General features: G+C 33.9%; 3 protein-coding genes across 3 annotated transcripts; all 3 read right to left on the bottom strand.

The window, feature by feature from the left end:
* Positions 1–10,090: 10,090 nt before the first annotated feature.
* On the bottom strand, positions 10,091–14,274 carry LOC143592919 (putative protein phosphatase 2C 68). The gene is made up of 4 exons (XM_077072699.1): positions 13,956–14,274; positions 12,239–12,609; positions 11,161–11,397; positions 10,091–10,467 (listed from the first exon to the last, which is right to left on the bottom strand). The coding sequence occupies exons 1-4, from the start codon at positions 14,257–14,259 to the stop codon at positions 10,219–10,221; spliced, it is 1,161 nt and encodes a 386-aa protein (XP_076928814.1). The 5' UTR covers positions 14,260–14,274; the 3' UTR covers positions 10,091–10,218.
* A 4,132-nt stretch (positions 14,275–18,406) lies between these two features.
* On the bottom strand, positions 18,407–19,578 carry LOC143592921 (uncharacterized). Its single transcript, XM_077072700.1, has 2 exons — positions 19,210–19,578; positions 18,407–18,509 (listed from the first exon to the last, which is right to left on the bottom strand). Exons 1-2 carry the CDS (start codon positions 19,546–19,548, stop codon positions 18,420–18,422), a joined length of 429 nt encoding a protein of 142 aa, XP_076928815.1. The 5' UTR covers positions 19,549–19,578; the 3' UTR covers positions 18,407–18,419.
* Positions 19,579–21,523: 1,945 nt separating this feature from the next.
* LOC143592922 (DNA polymerase delta small subunit) lies at positions 21,524–27,977 on the bottom strand. Its single transcript, XM_077072701.1, has 15 exons — positions 27,875–27,977; positions 25,656–25,741; positions 25,430–25,559; positions 25,237–25,343; positions 25,011–25,137; positions 24,767–24,874; positions 24,526–24,641; positions 24,023–24,106; positions 23,865–23,933; positions 23,722–23,793; positions 23,563–23,654; positions 22,525–22,652; positions 22,351–22,452; positions 22,198–22,265; positions 21,524–21,745 (listed from the first exon to the last, which is right to left on the bottom strand). Exons 2-15 carry the CDS (start codon positions 25,716–25,718, stop codon positions 21,686–21,688), a joined length of 1,326 nt encoding a protein of 441 aa, XP_076928816.1. The 5' UTR covers positions 25,719–25,741; positions 27,875–27,977; the 3' UTR covers positions 21,524–21,685.
* Positions 27,978–27,998: the final 21 nt, after the last annotated feature.

A 27,998-nucleotide genomic window follows, 5' to 3' on the forward strand; every position in this document is an offset into this window, starting at 1 on the left:
GATATGAAGTGTGATATAGGCAGGTAGAGGTAGAGTGTGTTAGAAGTGGCAAGAGTCTAGTAAGGGTGTTAGTGGCATAACGTGAGTGCGTGATTGGGAAAGCCTGTACGTGCCATCGTTATTATGTGTGTATGATTGTTGATGTGACTTGCTTATTATGTAAATGATATGAAGCGTGTTGTAGACAAGTAGAGGTAGAGCGTGTTTGAAGTGGCAAGAGTCTAGTAAGAGTGTTAGTGGCATAACGTTATACGTTATTAAAGTGGCAAAGTGGCATAACGTTATACGTTATTAAAGTGGCAAAGCGGCATAACGTTATACGTTATTAAAGTGGCAAAGCGGCATAACGTTATACGTTATTAAAGTGGCAAAGCGGCATAACGTTATACGTTATTAAAGTGGCAAAGCGGCATAACGTTATACGTTATTAAAGTGGCAAAGCGGCATAACGTTATACGTTATTAAAGTGGCAATGTGGCAAAGTGGTAGGCGTAAATAAGAGGCTAAGTGGTAATGTGAGCAGGTTAGATAGTGGATTATGTGTCTTCGGATACGTATATGATGTATGTAGTGGTTGTATGATAAGTTGCTTGATTAACTAGAACTCACTCAGCGTAGCTGACTTTTAGTATGCACGCAGGTGAGTAGAATGAGACAGCTAGCTTGAGCGGGCACATGGTGGGCGAATAAGAGACTGGCATCTGAAGACTCAAGATGTTTAAGTCTAATGTTTTGTTTATTTTGAAAGATAAGATGTTGTTTTAAGACAAGATGTGTTTTGTTATGAAATGTCTTATGAAAGTTTTTATATTCCGCGAAAGTTTTAATGAACTCTGATTTGTAAGAACTGTGTTTATGAGTAAATCCGACGCTAAAGTAAGGCTACCGGGTTCGGGGCCTTACAAGTTGGTATCAGAGCATAAGTTTGAGAGATTTAAGCATCCTACATGCTTAGACTCGAACAGAGAATGAGATTTAAAATGAGAAAGAAAGGAGATGCAAGTTCAAGATAGCCATGTGTCACTCAAGCAAGCTCAGTAAAGGTAAAGTGTATGGTAAATGGTGTATGTTAATGTTGGCTTATTTGCTAAATGAATAATGAGTGCAGGTTAGGGATAGGATTAATTGATCTTAACTGATTAACTGTTTAAGAGTATAAACAAGCACAAGTGAAATCATGAAGGGAAGTATGTAGAACCTGAGAAGTAACGCAAATAGTTAATTACACTTGATCAACGTCATTAACTACTTACCTTACGAATCACGTGCTAAATAATTCCTAGAGTGATAACATTTGTGTTTCCTTAGAGATAAGATAGATGACTGTTACAAAAGAGGCGAACACGAGAAGGATCTGAGGCAGAGCGATATACGAAAACAACATGACTCCAACTGCAAAAAAGTAATGAAGAAGTCACGCTTGGAGCTTGTAGTCAGATATGCTAAGAGAGTTGCCAAATTGTCACAAAAGCATCAAAGGAAGCCCTTGGAAGGACGAGACGGGACTTGAGACATCGAGAGCCTCATGGACAAGCTACCTTAAATAGCTAAAACACATGACCACCATTCGATGGCTGCAAAGTCGGGAGTAAGAAGGATAACTCAGAAAGCAAAGGTGACTCAATAAATTGTGCGATTATAAAGAAAAAGGTATTGCTTTTACAAGAAATAAGCTAGGTTTCGGGGACGAAACCTCTTTAAGGAGGGAAGACTTGTAACATCCCAAAATTTCTAAAGTAATATTTAATATATTATTTTGTCGGGTGAAATAAACGAGTTAGTGGAACGATAATAATAATAGCAAAATATGAAGACTTAGTAGGATAATTAGATGGGATTAGATAGGGACCAAAAGGAAATATGGGCCTTCGGTCCATGGGCTTAAGGGAGTATAAATACCCCCTTAAACCCCAATCCTTTCCATTCCATCCATTTATCCATCCTAATCTCTACACACCCCAAAACACACACAACTCGAACCAAGATCCAAAGGCGATGACCCGAGCTCGTTGGTGCTAGATCGTCGTGACGAACCAAAGCAACAAGACCAGCTCGTGTTCGTAGTTCGACTCATTTGCGTCAGCCGAGCTCAGTTAAAGAAGGGATTTACAACTATCGGAGGAAGAAGCAAAGTTCAGGTGAGTTTCTAGCCCCATTTCCTTGTTATGTTTTCGGGGCTGTGTGCATACTCGATGTGAAGTGTGAATACACTTACCTTAAGTGGTAAGTGTATGCTATAAATGTTATACGAGGTATATATTTAATAATGCTTGTCGGTACGTGAACGATCTTCAGATATTGCACGTATCGCCAAGGATAGTAAATTCCAAGTGGTTGATAGTGTGTATGAATGTTATGATGTGACTTGTTTATTACGTAAATACTGAACTGATATGAAGTGTGATATAGGCAGGTAGAGGTAGAGTGTGTTAGAAGTGGCAAGAGTCTAGTAAGGGTGTTAGTGGCATAACGTGAGCGCGTGATTGGGAAAGCCTGTACGTGCCATCGTTATTATGTGTGTATGATTGTTGATGTGACTTGCTTATTATGTAAATGATATGAAGCGTGTTGTAGACAAGTAGAGGTAGAGCGTGTTAGAAGTGGCAAGAGTCTAGTAAGAGTGTTAGTGGCATAACGTTATACGTTATTAAAGTGGCAAAGTGGCATAACGTTATACGTTATTAAAGTGGCAAAGTGGCATAACGTTTTACGTTATTAAAGTGGCAAAGCGGCATAACGTTATACGTTATTAAAGTGGCAAGGTGGTAGGCGTAAATAAGAGGCTAAGTGGTAATGTGAGCAGGTTAGATAGTGGATTATGTGTCTTCGGATACGTATATGATGTATGTAGTGGTTGTATGATAAGTTGCTTGATTAACTAGAACTCACTCAGCGTAGCTGACTTTTAGTATGCACGCAGGTGAGTAGAATGAGACAGCTAGCTTGAGCGGGCACATGGTGGGCGAATAGGAGACTAGCATCTGAAGACTCAAGACGTTTAAGTCTAATGTTTTGTTTATTTTGAAAGATAAGATGTTGTTTTAAGACAAGATGTGTTTTGTTATGAAATGTCATATGAAAGTTTTTATATTCCGCGAAAGTTTTAACGAACTCTGATTTGTAAGAACTGTGTTTATGAGTAAATCCGACGCTAAAGTAAGGCTACCGGGTTCGGGGCCTTACAAAAGCCCAACGGCTCCAAGACCAACGGTTTTTTTTTGGATCTGCGTGCCATTCTCCGCGTTTTAGATACAACGCACAAAAAAAATAATCAACATAACGGGGGGGGGGGGGGGGGGGGGGCGGTGTACCCCCCGCGTTTTCACCAAAACGTTGGCCACTACACCTGGTCTTAGTAGGTAAAAGTTTATTGAAATTTTAAATTTAAGTTAACCTTGTCTCTTCATCCAATAATATCATTTATTATAAAACCTTAATATTAATTAACTAATTTATAATATATTTAAAACATTAAAATTTTCAATCATTATTCAAAATCAATGTGAAAATTGGTTAGTTACAAAAACTGATATTAATAACCAATACAATAAATTTATACAAAAAAATAACATATTTATGCTGGTATTTAATTTTTTAAAATCAAGAAAAAAATTATTAAAAAGAGAAAAGTGAAAGATTAAAAAGAAAAAAAATGAAGTACAAAACTATTAATAAGAAGGATAAATGTATTTAATATGAGAGAGAGGAGGAAAAATTTGGTAAGAAACATTTTGGTGATGACATGTGGCATTAGAAAGCTTTATTTATTATATAGTATAGATTCCTTTTATGTTAACAAAAATACATTAAATTTAAAAGTTATAAATTAATCAGTGCCCAAGATTTACGTTAGTAAATTTTGACCTTAATTAAAGCAATTATAAATTGGGGTAAATATATATTTATATAAGTCAAAAGTTAACATAGATAATGGATTGAGCATAAATCAGTCAACCTAAAAAATTATATATTTAATATAAATTTACCTAATTAAAGAATTATTGAATGAGCGTATATTAGTCCGAATTTTAAGCTGCATAAGTATTCAATTTTCGTCATTATTAATATAAATTTAATGTCTTTACGAAAAAAAATGTGTATTATAATTTATTTGAATGTCTATTTTTTTTTATAAATTTTTCGTATCTCATGTTACAAAAAAAGATTCTCTTTTTAAAATTCCAGACTTAACATAGTAATTTGATTGAGCATAAATCAATCAAGTTAACAAATTGTATATATAAAATAAATTTAACGAACAACGAATATATTCAAGTTGATGACAGAGTAATATAACTTGATCTAACTTAATTATATAAATAACTAACGAACACCGAAGATGACGCTTATTAATCAATTAATGCCTAAGTAGATAATGAAGTCGATTTAGTGTTTATATAATGAAATTAACGAACACCAAATCAAATGAGAAAGCAACTATAACATACCGGCGGTCCGAACATGCTGCTGCAACACCGGAGAAGTGGAATCGATTAATGCCTAAATAAATAATGAAATCAATTTGGGGTTTATATAAATAATTAACGAAGACCGAATCAAATGAGAAAGCAACAACTATAACATACCGGCGGTCCGAACATGCTGCTGCAACACCGGAGAAGTGGAATCGATTAATGCCTAAATACATAATCAAATCGATTTAGAGTTTATATTAATAGTTAAAGAACAACGAATCAAATCAGAAAGCAAAAACTATAGCATACTGGCGGTGGCGATGGCTGGTGCGGTGGCGGTGGCGGGTGCTGCAACAGAGTAATATATAAAATAACTTGATCTAACTTAATTATATAAATAACTAACGAACACCGAAGATGACGCTTATTAATCAATTAATGCCTAAGTACATAATGAAATTGATTTAGTGTTTGTATAAATAATTAACGAACACCAAATCAAATGAGAAAGCAACTATAACATACCGTCGGTCCGAACATGCTGCTGCAACACCGGAGAAGTGGAATCGATTAATGCCTAAATACATAATGAAATCAGTTTAGTGTTTATATAAAATAAATTTAACGAACAGCGAATGTAATCGAGTTGATGACAGAGTAATATAACTTGATCTAGCTTAATTATATAAATAACTAACGAACACCGAAGATGACGCTTATTAATCAATTAATGCCTAAGTACATAATGAAGTCGATTTAGTGTTTATATAAATAATTAACGAACACCAAATCAAATTAGAAAGCAACTATAACATACCGGCAGTCCGAACATGCTGCTGCAACACCGGAGAAGTGGAATCGATTAATGCCTAAATACATAATCAAATCGATTTAGGGTTTATATTAATAGTTAAAGAACAACAAATCAAATCAGAAAGCAAAAACTATAGCACACCGGCGGTGCCGGTGGCTGGTGCAGTGGCGGTGGCGGGTGCTGCAACAGAGTAATATATAAAATAACTTGATCTAACTTAATTATATAAGTAACTAACGAACACCGAAAATGATGCTTATTAATCAATTAATGCCTAAGTACATAATGAAATCGATTTAGTGTTTGTATAAATAATTAACGAACACCAAATCAAATGAGAAAGCAACTATAACATACCGGCGGTCCGAACATGCTGCTGCAACACCGGAGAAGTGGAATCGATTAATGCCTAAATACATAATGAAATCAGTTTAGTGTTTATATAAAATAAATTTAACGAACAGCGAATGTAATCGAGTTGATGACAGAGTAATATAACTTGATCTAACTTAATTATATAAATAACTAACAAACACCGAAGATGACGCTTATTAATCAATTAATGCCTAAGTACATAATGAAGTCGATTTAGTGTTTGTATAAATAATTAACGAACACCAAATCAAATGAGAAAGCAACTATAACATACCGTCGGTCCGAACATGCTGCTGCAACACCGGAGAAGTGGAATCGATTAATGCCTAAATACATAATGAAATCAGTTTAGTGTTTATATAAAATTAATTTAACGAACAGCAAATGTAATCGAGTTGATGACAGAGTAATATAACTTGATCTAACTTAATTATATAAATAACTAACGAACACCGAAGATGACGCTTATTAATCAATTAATGCCTAAGTACATAATGAAGTCGATTTAGTGTTTATATAAATAATTAACGAACACCAAATCAAATGAGAAAGCAACTATAACATACCAGCGGTCCGAACATGCTGCTGCAACACCGGAGAAGTGGAATCGATGAATGCCTAAATACATAATCAAATCGATTTAGGGTTTATATTAATAGTTAACGAAGACCGAATCAAATGAGAAAGCAACAACTATAACATACCGGCGGTCTGAACATGCTGCTGCAACACCGGAGAAGTGGAATCGATTAATGCCTAAATACATAATCAAATCGATTTAGGGTTTATATTAATAGTTAAAGAACAACGAATCAAATCAGAAAGCAAAAACTATAGCATACCGGCGGTCCGAACATGCTGCTGCAACACCGGAGAAGTGGAATGGATTAATGCCTAAATACATAATGAAATTAGTTTAGTGTTTATATAAAATAAATTTAACGAACAGCGAATGTAATCGAGTTGATGACATAGTAATATAACTTGATCTAACTTAATTATATAAATAACTAACGAACACCGAAGATGACGCTTATTAATCAATTAATGCCTAAGTACATAATGAAGTCGATTTAGTGTTTCTATAAATAATTAACGTACACCAAATCAAATGAGAAAGCAACTATAACATACCGGTGCTCCGAACATGCTGCTGCAACACCGGAGAAGTGGAATTGATTAATGCCTAAATACATAATGAAATCAATTTAGTGTTTATATAAATAATTAACGAAGACCGAATCAAATGAGAAAGCAACAACTATAACATACCGGCGGTCTGAACATGCTGCTGCAACACCGGAGAAGTGGAATCGATTAATGCCTAAATACATAATCAAATCGATTTAGGGTTTATATTAATAGTTAAAGAACAACGAATCAAATCAGAAAGCAAAAACTATAGCATACTGGCGGTCCGAACATGCTTCTGCAACACCGGAGAAGTGGAATCGATTAATGCCTAAATACATAATCAAATCGATTTAAGGTTTATATTAATAGTTAAAGAACAACGAATCAAATCAGAAAGCAAAAACTATAGCATACCGGCGGTGGCGGTGGCTGGTGCGGTGGCGGTGGCGGGTGCTGCAACACCGGAGAAGTGGAATCCGGTGAGAAAACGGGGTTGACGATGGCGGTGGCGGGTGTGGGTGCGGCTGCAACACAGGAGAGGAGACGAACGGAGATGAAGGCATTCTACAGCCTGATTACACCAGTGAGGAGGACATGAAGGATGAATTAAGGTTTGTTTGAAAGATCTGGTGGTAACAATTAGAATCGGGCCGGGTTAATGGTTTCTAAATGGATTGTGGACATAGGCGGGAATGGATGAGTGAGGGTGGGCTAAATGAATGACACGTGGCTAGAGGAAAGCTTTATTTATTTAATTGTATAGATTTTTAACTGGCAGAATTTCCCCACAGTAGAAGTTTGGTATATGCATAAACATAAAATAATGTTTACAATAGACCTAATCAAATAAAAGTTACAAACATAAAGTTTCAAATCACAATCTACGTTGTTGTACGATACTACTTCGATACTGATAGTGAAAGAATATACCGAACCGACTCATATCATAATCAGTCTTGGTACAATGTTGTTTGGGCTATCGGTTTGGTAAAAAGTTATGTGTACGAAGGTTTAATCACACAAAACTTGTCTCATGCAACCCATAAAATAAAGTCGTGGCATGCCCCCAAAGGAATTCGACAACATCGATCGAAACCATAAAAACGAACACCGATACTGGTTCCGACAATACTAACACCGGTAACGTTTAAACCATTTAAACGTATCGATTAGTTTATATTGCTCATTAGGTATCCAACAATTTGTTGACACAAGTTCAAACTATGGAAATCCAACGAATATTCGATCTACACATATTCAAGTAAAAAAGACCATGATTGTGATTGCCAATATAGCAAACAAAGAAAGTGACGTTGTTATCACTCAAACAACACCTGTTTGTTGGTTTTTGTTTGAACTATGGTGACCATTCTATGAATCACATATGTTTAGATACCATAATTATTTTTATTTTTATGGGTTCAATATTTTTCGATGGCCAGATTTCTAACTTGATGTCAAACTTGATAGTCAGATTAGGGATGAACGTTTTCGGCACCGATTTAGTATCGTCGGTACCAAGTTTTGAGTTTTCGGGATCAGTTCGGTATGATACTGATATTTTCTGAATTTTGCACGGAATATCAGTACCGTACTGACACCGAACCGATACCGGTACCATACATAACATTTCGGTAACCTTATTTGATGGATCCTTATAAATATAGAAAATTCAGACATTACCTGCAGTTTTCATTCGAACTCTAATACCAAGTAAGAAACAAGGAATCGAAGTTCGTTATTCGACTTATCATATATGGATTCTAATATTTGAGATTTTTGGGATCGAGATTTTTGGGGTCGATACCATACCATCATGATCTCATCCCTAAGTCAGATCACATATAAAATTACATTATTGAAAATACACATAATAAAAACAAAATGTTATTTGAAATATTAAAAAAATATTACACGGATGCTACCTATGGTAAAGCCATATTACACGTTTGCTCCTATTCTGAAATATTAACTATGCTTTTTTACTATAAAAAGTTGCATTTTATAGTTGTTTTCCACATGTTTTTATATTTTGAGGAAGACTTATTGCATCTTCGATTAGCATCATACTTCACATAAAAACATCTAGAAAATAACTGAACTAGATACATATCAGACGAATTTTAGGTTTACAATCGTACGATTGCATCGTAAGTTTGCTTCAACCGGGTCCTGTTGGTTTCTTTCTTCATCTTTTGTTTGTTGTTCTTGGTTTGTCAATTGCTACTCTCCGTATCATTGGTAATCAGCTTGAGCTTATATACTAAACAATATAATTTTTTTATTTAGTTAAAATTTATGTAATATTTTTATTTAGTAAAAAAATTATATATATTTCTCACAAAACCAATGGGCAATGGGGTCACAACTTAAAAAAAACAATGGGGTGGGGTCAATCATAAAAAAAAAAAAAAAGATTTGAGTCGTTAGAAATTCTCGTGTTATATGCAATGTTTTAAAAACCGGTTTTTTACTCATACCGGAAATGACTAAAAATTGGTGCAACCGATTGAACCGGGTTGTACCGGAAGGTTCAACCGGGTTATGTAGTTAACCTTGTAATTTGATTTAATTGCAACTTCAACTCAAAAAATAACCCAAAAACATATGATTCCATAATAAAATATAATTCAAAAGGTAATCCATAATTAAAAAATAATACGACACTACTCGTTTTTTTAAAAAATAATCCAAAAGTATACTCGTTTCAATGTTAATCGCTAGGTTAAAAGTAATTTTTAAAATATATAGGCCACAAAATATCAAAAATCTCTTGGGCTATAAACCAGTTTGCCGGTTTAAACCGGTATTTTAGAAAAATACCGGGCTCAAAATACCGGTCTGAAATGCGAAACCCGGTATTACCGGTTCAACTAGCCAGTATGAACCGGTATTTAAAACACTGGTTATACGTTCTATATCAAAAACAAAAGAGAATGGGGTCGGCTGACCCTGACCCCTTAGTATCTCCGTCAATACCCACAGAGACACCTGGTGAAAATATTCCTGCCGGAGGTCTCACCTTTTAATTTTTTTTCTCATTGGACCTCCGTTAAAAATAAATTAACGGCGTTAAGTTTTACTAGTTTCAAACTCATGTTTTAGGGTTTTTAATCAGAAGGAGGATACGTGTCGATTGATGTAAAAAATATATTTTGGTATTGTTTGTTTGGTTCATCAAATAAAACTAGGCATTTTAACATGTTTAGTTAATTACTTATAGTTATATATATAGACAACTTTGCAAATTATACTTTTAGCAACATTGAAAATTTATATATTTTGAAAGTTTAGATATGAAATTTAAAAATCCCTAAACTTAATTTATAAAAAAAAATTATGATTTTTATTTATTCAAACATACAACCATTCAAATGTGTAGTTAACAAATTGTTTAATTCAAGATCAAGACATTTCCTTTGTTAGAATCCTAAAAACAATTAAGATTCACCCCAAAACTCTCTCTTTTGTGTGCTTATATCATGCACCACTTTTTAATCCTTGCAAGGTGCTAAAAACCGATTTCGTGGTCGAGTTGGTGAACCCGTGCATCGACACCTCATCGATGTCTGTATTTATGCATTGGTCGATAAAAACGACGGCTACGGTGATATCATCGTGCACCGCACGCCTAAAACCTTTTCCCATCCTTTTCACCTCGTCATACCTCCTTTTCGCTTTTCGGGCAGCTTCATTTATTGCTGAGTTTACAAGCCTTCTCGCAATTCCCTACTCAAAGAAAAATACGAGCATCGTTTAAATGTGTCGATTTGGATTATTATATGTTAAAGGGTCAAACGGGGCGAAATTTGGGTATAAAACAGCTAAATCAGAGAATCCAAAAGGTAAGATTATTACTGAAATAATATAACTTTTGTAGGTGTATTAGATTCTTAACGAATATAGAACCGAAGTAACCAACATAACCAATCCAAACAGAAACAGACGGTTTGGTGCATTTTTCTTTTAGAAAACTAATTTACAGTACGGTTTTAGTTATACATGTAATCGTCAGTCATCACCAAACCGAATATCGCAATCGAAATGGATGTGAAACAATCTTTTGTTTAAATGGTAAACCCTAAAAAAATAGACCCAAATGTGTAACAATAAGTGACCAAACTAAACTTCAAGCCCAATAATTGCAGCCCAAAATTCATTTTTAAGGCCCAATTTTCAAGAGGCCCAAATTCATTTTTTGGTTAACTAAACCAAAAAAATGTTAGTAACCAATTAACCAAAAACATAGGTTTCCAAAATCCCATAAGGGAAAATTTTGGTTAGGATCTAAAACCGACCCAAATCGACTCATACTGTAATGGCATAAATTTTGTCATTGCATCTAATTTACTAATATTTAACAAAAAGTTGGACAAATAATTGAACGATAAAAATGTGAAGAAAAAAAAATAACTAACTTACCGATCGGGGATTATTGTGAACGATCTCAACAACTTGTTGATTTGTTATGTGCTCCCATAATCCATCTGATGCAAACACAATAAACTTGTCATCAGGTTTCAATTCTCTAGTGTACAAAGACGGCCCGTTTCTTAAAACGGGTCGTCGGATGGGTTCACGAAGGTGGAACCGTGGGTAAGATGGATCAAGAGCAAATTCCGGTTTCTTCAAGTACGCATCTCCTATACTTCTTGAAACCTAAAATCAAAAGCCAAAATGATGAAACTACTATAGACATAATGTGAGACAATCTAAGCAGAGGTGGCAAAATGAGTGAGTTGGACGGGTTTGGTAACGGGTCAAACAGAGCTACTCGAGATCAGCTCATTAAAGCTCAAATCAAACCCAGCATAAACGAGCTAGAGCGTTATAATAAGTTTGTTTGATAAGCGAGCCCGAGTTCGAGGGTAAAAATAAGTTGTTTAATACGTACATAAGCTCAACCTCAAGCCTAAAAATAAGCTTTTTTTAATAAACGAGCGTGAGCCCGAGCTTCATTTATTGAGCTCGAGCCTAACTATTGAGTATTGAGCCTATTTTGTATAAAATTTATATAATATATTAAATCCATATCTATATAGTAAATATTATTATGTCTAATTTATGTGATAAAAATAAATAATAAATATCATGTTATAAAAATTATCATTAAAATGTATATAAATTTAATAATAAATAATAACCAAGTTGAACCTAGCCAAGCTCGAGCTTGAAAAACTACTTTGGTAAGTTAAACGAGTTGAGCTCGAACTTGAGCTTTTGAGATAAAGCTCGAAACGAACCGAGCTCTGGTAAGTTAAGCGAGTGGAGGTCGTCCCGATTATGTATCTAGGTTTGTTAAATGACGAAAATGCCCGTGAAACATTTAAAAAGGCAAATGCAGTTGATTGATAACGTTTCAACACGTTACAAGTTAAAAACCGGTGTATCTTTTAGAAAACCGAAGGGCACTTTCGTCATTTAAGCAAAACTGTCATGTCACCTCACCACCTCTAGCAACATGACAATTGACAAACATTTAACGTGTCCAACACAAAACCTGAATAATGCCTTTAATCCGCCACACGCCTTGTTTCATAACAACAATATGCGGATCATCAGGATGATCATGTGCAAGCTCTTGTCGAATTTCATCCATACACGCATTATGATCTTCAGTTATTTGTTCGGCCACAATTTTATTCGATTTACGTTTATTTAATTTCCCGATAACCGCTCTAGAGTCACCCATATTAGCAACATATAATGTGTTATCAGATATTAATCCAGCTAGACAACAAGACCCGACAGCCGCCATTAATGGTTTTATGCCGCAACTTCTACGAACCAACGTTAGGAATCCATCTTCGGTGGCGGATACCGCGGTTTTTAGGGCTTGTAAGGATATTAATCCTTGTTCATGAATAATACCTGTTTGAAATAAGGAAAAAAGGTATTTGAATAGTTGGAAATTGTTAAGCACTAAAAATAAGATGATATAAAGAAATACATGTAACTTGTTGATATAATAATTTCAGAAATGGTTTTAATTATTTTTATATTTATTATAATATAAAATTAGGAAATTTCATTATATACTAAGTAAACATTGACCAAAAAATTAAAAAACACTCAACATGTACCCAAATTCATTTTTCAATTTCATTTTAATATGACAATTAGAAAATGACTTAAGTTTGATTTAAAATAATGGTGTTAACTGTTAGGTCAAAGGAATCTTGTTATTTGTTTTTGAGTAAACTGTGATTTTTGTATCTGAGGTTTGTTCAAATTTGCGGTTTTAGTCGTATGGTTTCAAATTTGTGATTTTAATCCCTGTGGTTTCATTTCACTTGCAATTAAGCCCGACTCCACTAACTCCGTTAAGTCTGGTCGTTAAACCCATAAGCATGCCCTCACGGTGAGGGGCGGTTTTGTCTTTTTTCTTACCAAATAAACCATAGCCCTAATTCGTAAGCCCCATCACGTGAGGGGCTGTGGTGTAGTTGGGGGGAAAGGGCAAAACTACCCCTCACATGAGGGGCAAGCTGATGGGTTTAACGACCAGACTTAACGGGGTTAGTGGGGTCGGGTTTAATTGCAAGTGAAATGAAACCATTGGGACTAAAATCGCAAATTTGAAACTATTGGACTAAAACCGCAAATTTGGACAAACCCCATGGACGAAAACCGCAGTTTACCTTTTGTTTTTAGATACTTATTAGTTTGTTTTTTTTTTGAATTTTAGAGTAAATTACACTTTTCGTCTTTTAAGTATGTAGCAAATTTTAAGTTTCGTACTTAAATTAAGAAAATAACAGAATTTGTCCTTTATTTAAATTTGCTTACACGTTCTGTCATTTCCACTAATTAGCGTATAAAGAACAAACTTAACAGAAAAAATCAGCGCCCGTTAGTTTGAAAGAAGAAACGTGTAAACAAGTTTGAACATCAAAGACAATTATGTCGTTTTATTAGTTTAAGGACGAAAATTGAAATTTGTAGTGTAGCTAAATGACAAAAGGTGTAATTTACTCTAAAATTTAATGCAATATTATACTTTTGTTAAAAATATATTATTTTTTTTGTCTAATATTGAAATGTAAAACCATGAAAAATGGCTATTTTGGCCGACCCAACCAATCCGCCAATTCAATTTGTCATTTACCAAAACAATAATTATTAGTTTCGAATCACAATTTTCGTCAAAACTGGCCGAACCAGACCGTGAACAAAAGTGGAATGCGAAGGTACAAAAAGGGAAAAAGACGACTCACGAATAAGATGAGAGAACAAATGGTCACAAATGTAACGTGAGGCTTCAGGACCACCATGACCATCATACACGCCAACAAATGTAGCATTTTGACCTGTTTCCACCTGGCTATGATCTTCTATAACCTCATTAGCTTGCACAACCGCAAACGAGAACTCTCCGAAGGCATGTTTTTCAAGATCCTTGGACCATATGAGCGGATCATTGTCGTCATTATCCAACGGGTCATCCTTGTTCATACGGGCATATAGACTTAAAGGTAGCCATAATGCTGCTGATGCTAACTTCCCCACCCAAGAAAACATCCTTCATTTCCCTCTTATATCCACCAATCTGAGTTATATAAACATATAGTTATAATCATATATATTTGATTTTATAAGTTATAATCATATATTCATAATACCAAATGACAAACTATTATGGATTTATATAATTGAATGCTTAATTATGACAAGATCTGTGCCTAGAGTTTAAAATTTTGCAATTTCTGTCCCTAGAGTTTTATTTTCGTTGTAATTCGCCATCCGGTGATTTTTTTAAAATTTGCCATTTTAGTCCAAAATATGTTAATGAGATAGACGAAAAATGCAACAAAAATGAAACTCCAGGGATTTAAATAACAAAGATGAAGACCGCAGTTTACTCTACCTATAGTTCCTAACTTCCTATAACGTCACTCGATTTTCTCCAAGCGTTACAGCTTTGTGAATTCTTTAAAAAGGTTTTAACTCAATGACGCCGAAGAACGATAACTTTGTTTTCAGTAGGATAGGTTTTGTCATTCAAAAGGAGGTTGCGGCGCAGCTTGTTGCCCGCTTACCTGTATCTCTATTGTAATTGGATCCTTTTATTATAGTATTTAAAAAAAACCTAAGATGGAAGATAATAGTGACGAAAAGGTTTGCTAAACAAAAACCAAAATTCATAATTGTTCATTTTAAGTCCAGCTGACAAAAGATATATAATCACCAGTTAAAAATAATTTGAACCCAAACTCATGTAAACATGGTTGCGAAAGTCTCGAGTAACCGGTCTAGTAAGAGATACTCAGGAATTGCTTGCTGAGTACTCAGCCTAGTCTGAGAGTACTCTGGGAGTATATCTTTTACTTTTAAAAGTTTCTTGGTTAGTTATCTCATATATATATATATATATATATATATATATATATATATATATATATATATAGGGGATAGATGATTTGAGAACTTTGCTGAGTTTTAAGAACCTTATTCTTAATCACGCATTTAATTAAATATGCTAGATTATGTGGTTGAGATTAATTCTGATTAAAAAATTAAATAGGAGAAAGAATAAAGATGTACAGTGATTACGTTAATTTAAACGCCCGTTACAGCTGTGTAAAAAGTCGATTATACGTAAAAAGATCAAAAATAAAAAATTGTTACGTTGAGTTCTTTAAAGTGGTTCTCAAAAGAAATCATCCCTATACACACATATATATATGTGTACCCTCGGACGGGCAAAAGTGAAATTGCACTAATTTTAACGTTATTTTACTAATCTCGTGAAAATAACGTTAAAAGTGGCGAAAGGTTAATCGGGCACCAAGGCTTGATGCAAAGCTACTATCGAGCCGAGGTCTCAACGGAAACAGACTCTCTATTCCTAAGGTTAGAGGTAAGGCTGTCTACAGCTTACCCTATTAAAGCTATTGGTGGATATACCGAGTACGATAAGATATATACACACACATTTTATGTAATAATTAAATGTTTTCTAAGTTGATAAAATATGGAGAACTTACATAGAAAGACAGTGCAAAGCAGTCAGTTCTGCTTCAACCAATTTCTTATAATTTTGCCGGATATTGTGTTCGCCGGAATAGATTGTTTATAATTTATAAATGCTACGGTGGTTGTCGGTGGCGTCACGGTGGCCTAGAGGGAGAAAATGATGGATGATGAAAGTGAGGAACATAATAATAACACAACAAGGTTTAAAAGGATTGTTTATATACACCAAGGCCCCTCATGTATACAAGAGTTCACAATTTTAAATTATTTTTATTATGTAATAATGTGAGACCGTTTTCGATTCTTTATTAGTCCGTTGATCAGATCGGTTTCATATAATGTTGTAAACAGTTTTAAAAAATATAAATATATGTAACTTTTTCCAAAAAAAAAACATTAAACTAATGGTCAGATTTCTACTAGCAGATTGGATTTTTACGAGAGTGGGTAGATGTGTAAATGACTATTTCACACTTTTGAGCAATAAAAACATCAATTGTAGAATAATAATAATAATAGTAAATTTTAATTTTGTTTAACAATCATGATAATCAATTTTTTTTAATCAATACAATGAAACCTTGACAATATATATATATATATATATATATATATATATATATATATATATATATATATAGGGGAAAGTTAACGTACAAATGAAATTAACGTGCTAAACGTGAGAATCAAGTAGAGTAATTATATACACAAGTAGAGTAATTATGTAACTACATCATAAAGTAATTACGTAATTACTCTATGATGTAGTTACATAATTACTCTACTTGTGTATATAATTACTCTACTTGATTCTCACGTTTAGCACGTTAATTTCATTTGTATTTGATCCAAACCCTATATATATATAAATTCTAAGAATAAAAGTTTATTTTTCATTATTGAAATATACGAGGTATTGTTTTTAAATAATATGCATATCATTTCCCTTCAATAATAAATATTGCTAGAGGACAATTAGTTCCCTCTTAATCTGATCTAATAAGAAGAGTTCCATTGAAAATAATTATGTATTTAGTTATCAAAGTAAGACTTACTAGATAAATAATTTAGAAATTAATCTCACCCAAACATGTTTACCTATAGAGTAAAGTAACTATCGCTAAATTGAATGCATGTGACTTGTGCGCAAGATTTGTTGATTCTTTATTATTGTAAATACATTGTTTTTGTTTTCTACCTCTCTTTCCTTATCAAATATCTTAACCTTGCGGGTTATCACAATATCACGAACTTTTTATTAAAAAGTGAAAAGATAGTTGCCAACACGATTATAACGTTGCATATTTTAAATTACGGAAATGCCCTTAAACGAAGTTAACTCGACATTTTGACACATATAAACTACATAAAGGGCTTCACATGCAAAAATGAGGAAAGTCAAGGGGATTGGTTTAATTGAGGTAGATGGATGTCTCTATCCAAATCTTTTGGGGCAGCAAAACTCAGGTCATCCGTGAGCTGACTTGTATTAGCTGACCAAACCCTATCTGTCATCTGAGTCCTAGAATGTTTACATATATGGCCCTCAAAATATACATTTATACTGATCCAGTCCCTGAACTCTTTAAAATTGTAGATTAGATCATTCAGTTTCTTAATCAGGAATACATTTAGCACTACACTTACAAGCATAAGTAGAATTTAGAACAACTAGCCATAATAAAAGGCTTAAGTTTGTAGTTAACATGTCAACATGCCCTCCTGATGGCCACAGACTTTCATCTCTCAAAAGGGGGTTACAACGCAGCCTGATGCCCGTTTACATGTCACTTCATTTCATTGTAAATCGTTTGTTCTTCAATGAAAAGGGATATTAGTCAAAAAAAAAAATCTCTCATCCGGTGTTGCAAAAATCCCGACTGTTTAGTCCTCAATTAATCGTTAGTCCCCACTTCACTGATTAATATTGGGCTAATCGGTCAATGGTCAAATACACCCAAAATCAGGATTAACCAAACTTAATCGGCCTTTTCTGATGAGGTTCTAGCCAAAATCGGCGGTTTCCGGTGAGATTACGGCCAAAATCAGCGGTTTCCAGCGATATTCCAGCCAATTTTCGGCCAAAATGTGTTTTATAAAACAGAAAATTATACATTAAAGTCCGATATGATTAATCTCGATTAATCCCGATTAATCGCTAGTACTCAACTCACCGTCCGACTAGCGATTTTTACAACACTGCTCTCTTCTTTAGTTATTATTTGTTGTATATTGTTGTTTGGTGTTTATTGTTAAACAAGATTCAAATAGTTAGTTATTGATCCGTTAATCCATATAAAAACCAACATCCGTTAATCTATACATGATCGCATTGCATCATTTACTCCTAGCATAAAGGTTTGAAACATAATAATATGATGATTGATCTATACACAACAGTTTTACTCCATTGCAAAGATACAAGTATAAAAATGATAAATCATTTGTTCTAGATAATTAAAAGAATGATAAATCATTTGTTCTAGATAATTAAAAGAATGAATATAAAACAATACGTCTATTTTTATCTCACACGAAAAAAAAATACAAACTAATTAGGAGTTCCGTCTCATAGTTCTATAAAACAATATGTCTAATTTTGTTTATTTGAAATTAAAATCGAAATCCCATATTTTATAAACCTTCAAGACGGAATCCCTGATAATTTTAGCACAGTTAACAACATTTATCAGCAAAATGTTTATTTAGATTGTGTCACTTAGCAACCTCTTATGCCGATTATACTGTCTCTCCATGAACACCTTTGATGCTCCATCAAGAGTTCTTTGCCATGTCTAAAACAGAAAACAAAAACAAAATTAGGGTATGCATACAACAATGATAGAAACTGGAAATTTGATTAATTAAAATAAACAAGAACAAGCATAGTTAGCCCAAATTGAGATGGACTATTATTCTCAGATTAGCCAATTCGAGATGGCATATAAGCATGAGCAAATAAGCATATAAATAGACCTTATATAGGATTAATGAATGTTGGGTTACTTAGACCTGTCAGCATCCTTTATTTTCTGCAAACTCAAGAGACTTTTCAACAACCTTAGATCTAACCCTAAACCCCACCCGTGGAGAAGTCGAGTTTGTATCAAAATATTATGATAAAATTTGATTCAAGTTTGGTGCATACTTTCTCAATTAAACCCTAAATTAAACTCAAACACAAGAGCAATTATAGTGATACTTTCTAATTAATCCTAAATTAAACTCGAGCATAGGGGTGCACAAACAACTTCACTAGATCGATAAAAAAGCTCGAAACAAGCCGGAGCCTCAAAGCTTGTTTATTTATAGAGCTTTGTGCATTTTGTAAGTTTTTTACTATTTTAGGGTTCTATATATTAGTTTCACACAACATAGCGCTCTAGCCGAGCTTTGACTCTTATAAGGTTTTCTCGAAATACATTAAAATAATAATAAATAAATTAATTTAAATTAATTAATAAAACAATAAACGAATTTCTCGTAACAATGTACCTTCTCAATTGTTACAAAAATGGATCTTTTCATAAAACTTCTCGCACTAAAATGACTTCTCCCGACCTTCAACTGCCTCATTGCACCGGACGATCTTCTCACAGACGGAAGCAGCGACTTCCGTTCCGTTAATACAAACTCGGAACTCTCACGCCGAGTCACCGCCGATGGAGCGATAGATCGCTTCTGTCGTTTGAACAAACGGAGTGATTTCGATGTACGGTTATTATTCGGAGAATCTAATTCGGCGAATTTGCTGAGGAGTTGGTCGGAGGAGGCTTTGGTGAGGTGTTGGACGGTGGTTGTAGGTGTAGGTGTGGTAATGGTGGTGTCTGTCATTGTTGTTGTTGGTTGATGAAGAAGGAAATGGTTATACAGAGAGAAAATTAGTTTGTGTTTGTGTTTGTGTCTGTGTGTGTGAACTGTGAAGTGAGAGTTATATTAATCGGAAAGGACCGTTAGTGGTGGAAGTGTGGTGGTAATGGTGGGTGGGTAGAATATGGAAATAGAGCCGTTAGGAGCCAGGTGACTGTATTATTATTATTATTATTATTATTATTGGTATTTAAAAACAGTAAAATAGGAGAGAAATGATCTCTCCCCTTAATACTTAGGCGAGTTTGTGAGATAATAAATATAAAATAAGAAAAGGAACTTTTAACGCGCTAAATGAGTTAATTCGAACATACCTGAAACTTAGAGACACCAATTAAACCGAGAACATAGCAGCTGGAATCAATCCAAACGGATATTTAGAACTCCGGTTATGAGATTTTCAGTAAATAAGCGAGCTGGTACTAACCAGAATCTAAACAGCGAGTCGAGAGTCGGGTTTTGGTCAGTACACTCAAAATCTCTAGATAAAACTAAAGTCTTCTGGACCGAAAGCTAGTTATTGTTGTTGTTGTTGTAGTAGTTATTATTAGTTTATTATTGTTATTATTATTATTATTTTATATTTAAATATAGAAACTCTTTTTTGAACGATCATTCAATAAAAACGACGAAATAACAAGAAGCTATCTCGCCTAATTACACCAAGTTCGATTTGTGCTTGAGGGGAGCAAATCCTCATTTGGGTTTTTGGGTAAAGACCCAAGTTCGATTTTTATTTGTGCCACTTTTAATAGATTGTGGAAATGAAGGATTTGAGCTACATCTTAAGAGGTTGTTAGTTCGAATCCCGAAACCACCCGGGTTTTCGTCCCACCGTGTGTTACGTTAGAGAGTTCTGCTCTTGCTATTAAGGCGGCACAACTGTCAAATAGCAGCTGGCAGTAAGGTTTCTCTAGGGAGAACGCCCAAGCCAAATTCTTAAGCCAGCATGGGTCTAATTCAGGCAACATAGTCTAGCTAGAGTGGGACAACGAGACTTTTCAAATTTGGGGAGTGGGGTGGTCTAACACACAAGAAAGTTGTCATTTCGAAAAAAATAATAAATTGAGGGGTGCAAAACGAGCCGAGCCGACCTAAGCTCGACTAGGCTCGAACTCGGTTGGTTTTGACTTACCAGAGCTCAAACTTAGGTCGTTTCTAGCTCTTTTTCTAAAGCTCGAGCTTGGCAAGTTAGTTGTCTTTTCAAGCTCGGGTTGGTTCGTGCTTGACTCGTTTATTAGTTAATTAGTTTATATACATCTTTAATTATTTTGAGAAAAACCTTAAACAAGCTTAAGCTCGACTATTAAGACTTGACAAGCTTGAACGAGCTCTATTTGAGGCTCATGCTTGGCTTGACATCGGAGAATCTCGGCTCGGGTTGATCTTATTGATCCAAGCTCGAGTAACTGCTGAGCGGCTAAACTACTTTGCACTCTTATTACTATTTGCTAACAGAAGAAATAAAATAGAAGAATGATTAGGGGGTGAAAATGGAGTTTAATTTGATTGAAGAAGTGATGGGAAAGACATGATTTTATTGTGTGAGAGAAATATTGTTTTACAATGGTTTATGAGAATATATTACTGTGTTTATATTGTCATATTGCTTACTTTGACCTTTTTGCTTAAGCTTGGCAAACTAGCTTAAATCATAGAATTGTCTTTGTTAAATACACAAATTGGATAAATACCATGTCACTCTGCCAACCTGATCGGTCGGGTTGGCTGTGCTTCTTTAGACAAACCCGATATCTTGTTTCCTAGCGGCAAGTGTAGTTGACGAAACAAGGTTTAGGTTCCGCCCAACACAATATACACATGTTTAGATTCAGCCTAAACAGATTCCGAACATCAGCCGGGTTCAACACGTCACAAATACAACCCATTGAGCAGTTTTTTCACATCAAGAAGACAAAATAAGAGACTAACCAAAATCCACAATAAATCAAACAGTCATGCAAGTGATTATATGGCAAGCACAGCTATAAAACACGTAAACCAGCGTCTAAACTTCTTACTGATCACATGCATCAGTAAACCAACCGCTAACCTACATAATACATCATTAAAGCTCTAAAAGTTTTTTACCCGCACGTGTTTATGAGCTGATCTGAACCCCAAAATTGAGAGTGTGGCACTCAAGGTTCCTCAAGTTCACCTACACGCCAAAATCATAGAAATCAAATTCTTGTAACATACTTGACTAGTTGACTAGGGGAGAAAAAGCTCGAATCGAGCTGAGTTTAAACAGGCTCGAGCCTAATCTGAAGCTCATTTACAAAGCAAACCTGAGCCTTAGCCCGAGCTTCATGTACAGAGCTTGACTAGACTTGTGTTGCTAAACGAGCTTGTTATTATGTAACTATAACTAACTTTAATTTCATACAACAAATAAAAAATTACATAATAAATGTTATTATATGTATAGCTAGAGTTGATTACACAAATGGTCCCTGTGGTTAGGCAAAAGTAACACATTTGGGGTCTAACGCTTAAAGTAAATGACCAGAATACCCTTTTATAACCAAAGGAACTATATATATACAATTATGATAAAGTAGATAAGCACAACAAAATAATATATGCAAGTGTTATGTAAACAGGTCTTACCATAACCGCAACGCCTGTCTCACTAAACTTCGGAATTGAAATAAGTCTCACCACCTGACCCTCTGATCCTGCATAAAAGTTTTACCAATATTACAAAATTTATCAATTTTCAATAATAAATGTTTTTAAAAGTAAAAATTTAACGAAAAAAACCTTTTATTATTCGAGTCCCGAATTTATCCTGATTACCAACAAAGTAAACATGTGGACAGCTCTCAATGAAGAAAGGGTCTCTATCAGTGAAGGGATAACATCCTGTACACCAAGATTTTAGTTTAATAAAAGAACCTTTTAATATAATTTTATAAAAGTTACATAATATGTTACCAAGTGTGTTTGGTGCGGTGGGGGCTAGGTGTCTCCATCTTAATGTTCTTTCCATAAATTCTAATGAATCTTTTGCTTCTGAATACTTGTTAAGATCATCAATGTTTTGACCAGATGTTCCAAGAAATCTAAAACTCATTGGAATTGTGATTAATAAATAATAAAAATATATACGGAAAAATGTGAAGGTTGTATTATGGGTCAAAACAGGTCGGGTTGACCTGAAATACTTGTTAAAAAAATTAAAGTGATAAATAATTGTGAGTTAAATATGATTACAAATTACAAAAATTATATATAATACAACACTTAATACACTAATAATTTAACTTTTATGATAAAGTGATTCAGATCAAACACCAGGACTGTAATTGAACCGAACATTCAGTGAACCGTTTAGCGGGAGTTCGTTTGTTTAATAAACAATTGAACGTGAACAAAAAACTTTGTTAATTTAGTTTAAACAAACAAACATGTCTTGTTTGTTCATTTATGTTCGTGAATGTTTGTTTATGTTTGTTCATTCAAATTTGTATATGTGTGTTCGTCCACGTTCATTTATGTTCATTAGTTTACATTCTTAATATATTCATTTGATTTTTGAGGCTCATTACAATTTAGTCTAGTTTTAATAACTTTTTAGACCCAACACGTACTTGTTCGCATTTACTTTAAATTGGTTAAGCTCAGTTACGTTCGTCAAGCATTCGTTTATACTGTGCACGAACAAACATAAAAATGAACACGAACATGTTAATTTCCTTAACGAACAACACAAACAAGTAAAACCCCATTCATTTAATTGTCCGTGTTTGATCGTTTGTTTGATTAGAGTTAACCGAACATGCTCCGTTCATGTTCATTCTGTCCATTTACAAGCCATTTCAGGTGAATTATAACCCGTTTCTTTTTAGGCAATTTTTTTTGGCGTAACCATTATAGATCAAACACAACCCGGTTGATCCATTCATAAGTAAAGGGACCATAATAAACATCTCTAATGAATACACAATTTGTATTATGAATCTCATATCTTACCTCACATTGTCCACATCAAATAGATGAGGATTAGTGCATGACCTAAACGTGTTATAAGCTGATGATCCAGGAAACAGGCACTTATTCAAAGACTGCAAAAAACCAGCATGTAAAAAAATATGTGTTATTTCTAATATTTAGTTATAATAAATTGACAACCTGCTGTGGCAGAGCAAAGTTTGCAGGGTCGTTGTATCCCGGCATGATATCTACAGGAATACCTGCAGCAATCTGCATAAAACAAAATATTATTATAATCGGGCTAACTTGTATTTATGATTTTACATAATTTGTTAATGTACCTGAGTCAAAAAGATATCCAGCTCTTTAATTGGTTCATATAATTTAGATTGGTCCTTCGAGGCCAAATTCTGCAATTAATATATAATAATCATGTTACGAATTTTTAAACTTTTGAGTGACAAATTGTGAAGCTGATCGCGTCAAATAGCTTCATTACCTGCCCAGTAAGAAGCCCGTGTTGAATTTGAACAGAATTACCAGCAACAACTACTTGAACTATTTGGGCCGCAGAGTGTTGTTCCTGTTTAAATATAGAAAAAGAATAAAAGATATTATTAGGGCTATTCAAAAAGCTCACAGCTTGTGACTAGCTCATAAAAAGCTTGAAAAAAGCTCACCCAAAATTTAAATATATATAATCTGTAACCCAGAAGTATAGCCCAAAATAATGTTATGAAGTATATATTCTGTAGTTTAATAGTTATGCATTATGTTTATGTTAAAAAGATTATTTTTTTCATTTTATTAAATCAATATGCGGAAAAAATATAAAACTACTTTTCAAATAAACGAGCTGGGTCTAGCTATTTAAGAGCCGAGGCTGAGCTCAATGTTTCAGCTCATTAAGATAAACAAGTTAAGCCCAGACCAATCCTGGCTCCAGTAGTTTACTGCCGTGGGCATTATTACTCCTAGATGACCACATGAAAAGGATTGGACCTTTTTATCTCCTAGATGACCAGTAATGTGATCAACAAGAAGCTGGAGTTGAAGAGGGTTAGAAGAGCTGCTGCCAACATTCAATCCAGATACTAAAACAACATACTTGTCTTCTCCTGTTAATTAAACAAGAATCTGACTGTATAAAAAAGTTTTATGCATTTTAGCTTTTTTGCTAAAAAGTTTGCAGAAGTGATTAATGATTAATCTTAAAAATTGATTATTTGTTCGAATAATATACCTAATTTATTTGGTACATCCAACTGTGGTGGCAAGCCAGCTTCAAGAATATCTTCAACAAAAAAATCACCTCCACCAGTTTCCTTTCCATGTAAAGCAACAACATTGCCTTTAAAGTTTAAACACCAACATAAAACATATCAACAGTAAAGATGAGTATAGTACTATAGTTTAACAATTTGAAGATCAAACACAAATCCTGTGCTTCTAAACTAGTAAAACTTAACGTTTATCTTGATACATACCTGTTACATATACAGAAGGTGATAACACGTTGCCTTTCAGGTTTACTCTTCCACTTTCGTCTTCAAGAACCAAAGTATCATCAGCGTTCACAAAATTATCAGGACTTACAAGTGGAGTTGCAGATCTCTGTATAAAACGTAATAAGAATTATAAGCTTACAAATATGATAAATGATAAGTAACAAAAGATAAGTTGATTTATTGTGCTGATTATCATAATTTATACCTCTTGTGAATACTCACTAAGAATTGTAGGTTTGAGCTTCATATGCTTATAAAGTGTTCCAACAATAATGCACTCTTTCCCTTCTTCTAGCCCCAAAACCGTACAAACTACATCATTAAAGAAGCAGAAAATCATAAGAACAATAAACCCTGATTTTTAACAGGATTCACAGTAAGTAAAGACAACAATGTACCCAGCAAGTGAGGTTTCCAATTGGGAAGAAGAGAGTAAATAAGAGTTCTGATCAAATGTAACCTTATATAGTAAATCTGGCTGTATTGTTGACCCTTGTATATCTCTTTTTGAATCTCAAAAATCTCATCCTGTTAATATATATAGAGAGTACTAAATAAATACTAAGATTTTAACCTAAAACAAAGAGTGAATTTTATAAAATAAAAAATCAAAGTAAAAGATACCATGGCTTGATATAGGGATTGTTTTCTTTGAATCGCCCCGGTTTCAACATCCATGGCTGTCATAGCTATTGCAGGCTAACTTTTAACTGCAAACATGAAATTTAGTCAAATAAAAAAGGTACAAATTCAATTCTTCCTACAGTAGTAGTTCATCCAATAGTTTTGTGTGATGATAAATTATCAAAAAGCAAACACAAAATCACTTTACATTTTCGAAATCTGAACTTGTTCATACGATAATGCCCTCTAAATAATAAAACCTAGAAAAATATTGCGTTTATAAGCACGACGTCTAGATCAAAATCATTATGCTGTAAATCGGCTTCCGAAATAGGAGACCTAAGCATACTGAAAGCTCAATCACTACTCCATCAAGAAATTAGGTTTAATAAAAAAGATTCATATTCAATTCTTCCTTGTTTCTACAGTAGCAGTCTTAAAAAATACACTAAAATTTCATCAAATAGCAAATAGCGTTGTATGACTTGTATCATCATCACAAATTATCAAAGAACGACTATAAAACCAGTTCATATTGTCGAAATCTGAACGTGTTCATACGATAATGGCCTCTAAATAACTAAACCTAGATATAGTACATGTTTAGAAGTATGGCGTCTAAATCGAAATCATTAGGCTGACATTTCATCAAATCGTTTTGAGTGATTATAAATTATCAATGAACGATCACAAAATCACATCATATCGATGAAATCTGCACTTATTCATACGTAAACGTCCTCTAAATACCTAAACCCAGAAATAATGCGTGTTCATAAGCATGGTGTTTAAATCGAAATCATTGCGCTGCAATTCGGCTTCAGAAATAGGAAATCTAAGCATACTCAACTCAATCACTGCAAATCGGCTTCAAAAAGATTCATATTCAATTATTCCATACACTAAAATTTTATCAAATAGTGTTGTATGACTTGTATCATCATCACAAATTATCAAAGAACGACTATAAAATCAGTTCATATTGTCGAAATCTGAACGTGTTCATACGATAACAGCCTCTAAATAACTAAACCTAGAAATAGTACGACAAAAATCACTTCATAGGCTGACACTTCAAGGCGCTAAATCGAACTCATTAGGCTGACATTTCATCAAATCGTTTTGTGTGATTACAAATTATCAGTGAATGGTCAAAATCACTTCATATTGACGAAATCTGCACTTGTTCATACGTAAACGTCCTCTAAATAACTAAACCTATAAGAATACTGTGTTTATAAGCACGTCATCTATATCGAAATCATGCTGCAAATCAGCTTCAGAAATAGGAAACCTAAGCATACATAAAGCTAAATTACTACTCCGTCATGAATCAATTTGAAAACATAAAAATCTGAAAAAGAACATGCGTAATTAGCTTCAGAATATGTGAGACTAGTAGTGTATCATAGATTAATTTTTAACTGCAGGAAATTAGGTTAAATCAAAAGGTTCAAATTCAATTCTTCCTGCAGTAGCAAGCATACAATACGCTAGTGTGTTCACAAATCATCAAATAACAATCAAAGTAACACTTCATACTGTCGTAATCCGAACGTGTCCATACATACCGTCCTCTAAATACCTAAACCTATAAATAACAATATAATACATGTTTATAAGCACGGCGTGTAAATCGAAATCATTACGCTGCAAATCGGCTTCTAGAATAGAAAACCTAAGCATACTCAAAGCTCAATTACTACGCCGTCAGGAAATTAGGTTCATAAGCACAGCATCTAAATCGAAATCATCACAAATTATCAATGAACGATCACAAAATCACTTCATATTGTCATAATCCGAACGCCTAAACCTAGAAATAATAATAATAATAAATAATAATAATAATAATAAATAATAATAATAATAAGCACGGCGTCTAAATCGAAGTCAATATACTGCTAATAATAATAATAATAATAATAATAATAATAATAATAATAATAAGCACGGCGTCTAAATCGAAATCAATATACTGCTAGAAATAATAATAATAATAATAATAAGCATGGCGTCTAAATCGAAATCAATATACAGCTAGAAATAAATACAATAACAATAATAAGCACGGTGTCTAAATCGAAATCAATATACTGCAAATCGGCTTCTAGAATAGAAAACCTAAGCATACTCTAAGCTCAATCACTACTATATGAAAACATAAAAAATATCTGAAAACGAATATGCGAAATTAGATTCGGAATATGCGAATTGACCTGCAAATGAATACAGCAACGAACGAATTGTACGGTAACAACAGTGGAGAGAAAAAGAGTAAGGGTTTGGTTGACGGGAGGCGGGAAATGAAACAATTGGGGGGAAGCAGTGAAGATAACAACA

The sequence above is a fragment of the Bidens hawaiensis genome, unplaced genomic scaffold, assembly GCF_021521415.1.
Source record: "Bidens hawaiensis isolate Kalapana, Puna unplaced genomic scaffold, B.hawaiensis_p1.1 tig00041409_1, whole genome shotgun sequence".
In the NCBI taxonomy this organism is placed as follows: domain Eukaryota; kingdom Viridiplantae; phylum Streptophyta; class Magnoliopsida; order Asterales; family Asteraceae; genus Bidens; species Bidens hawaiensis.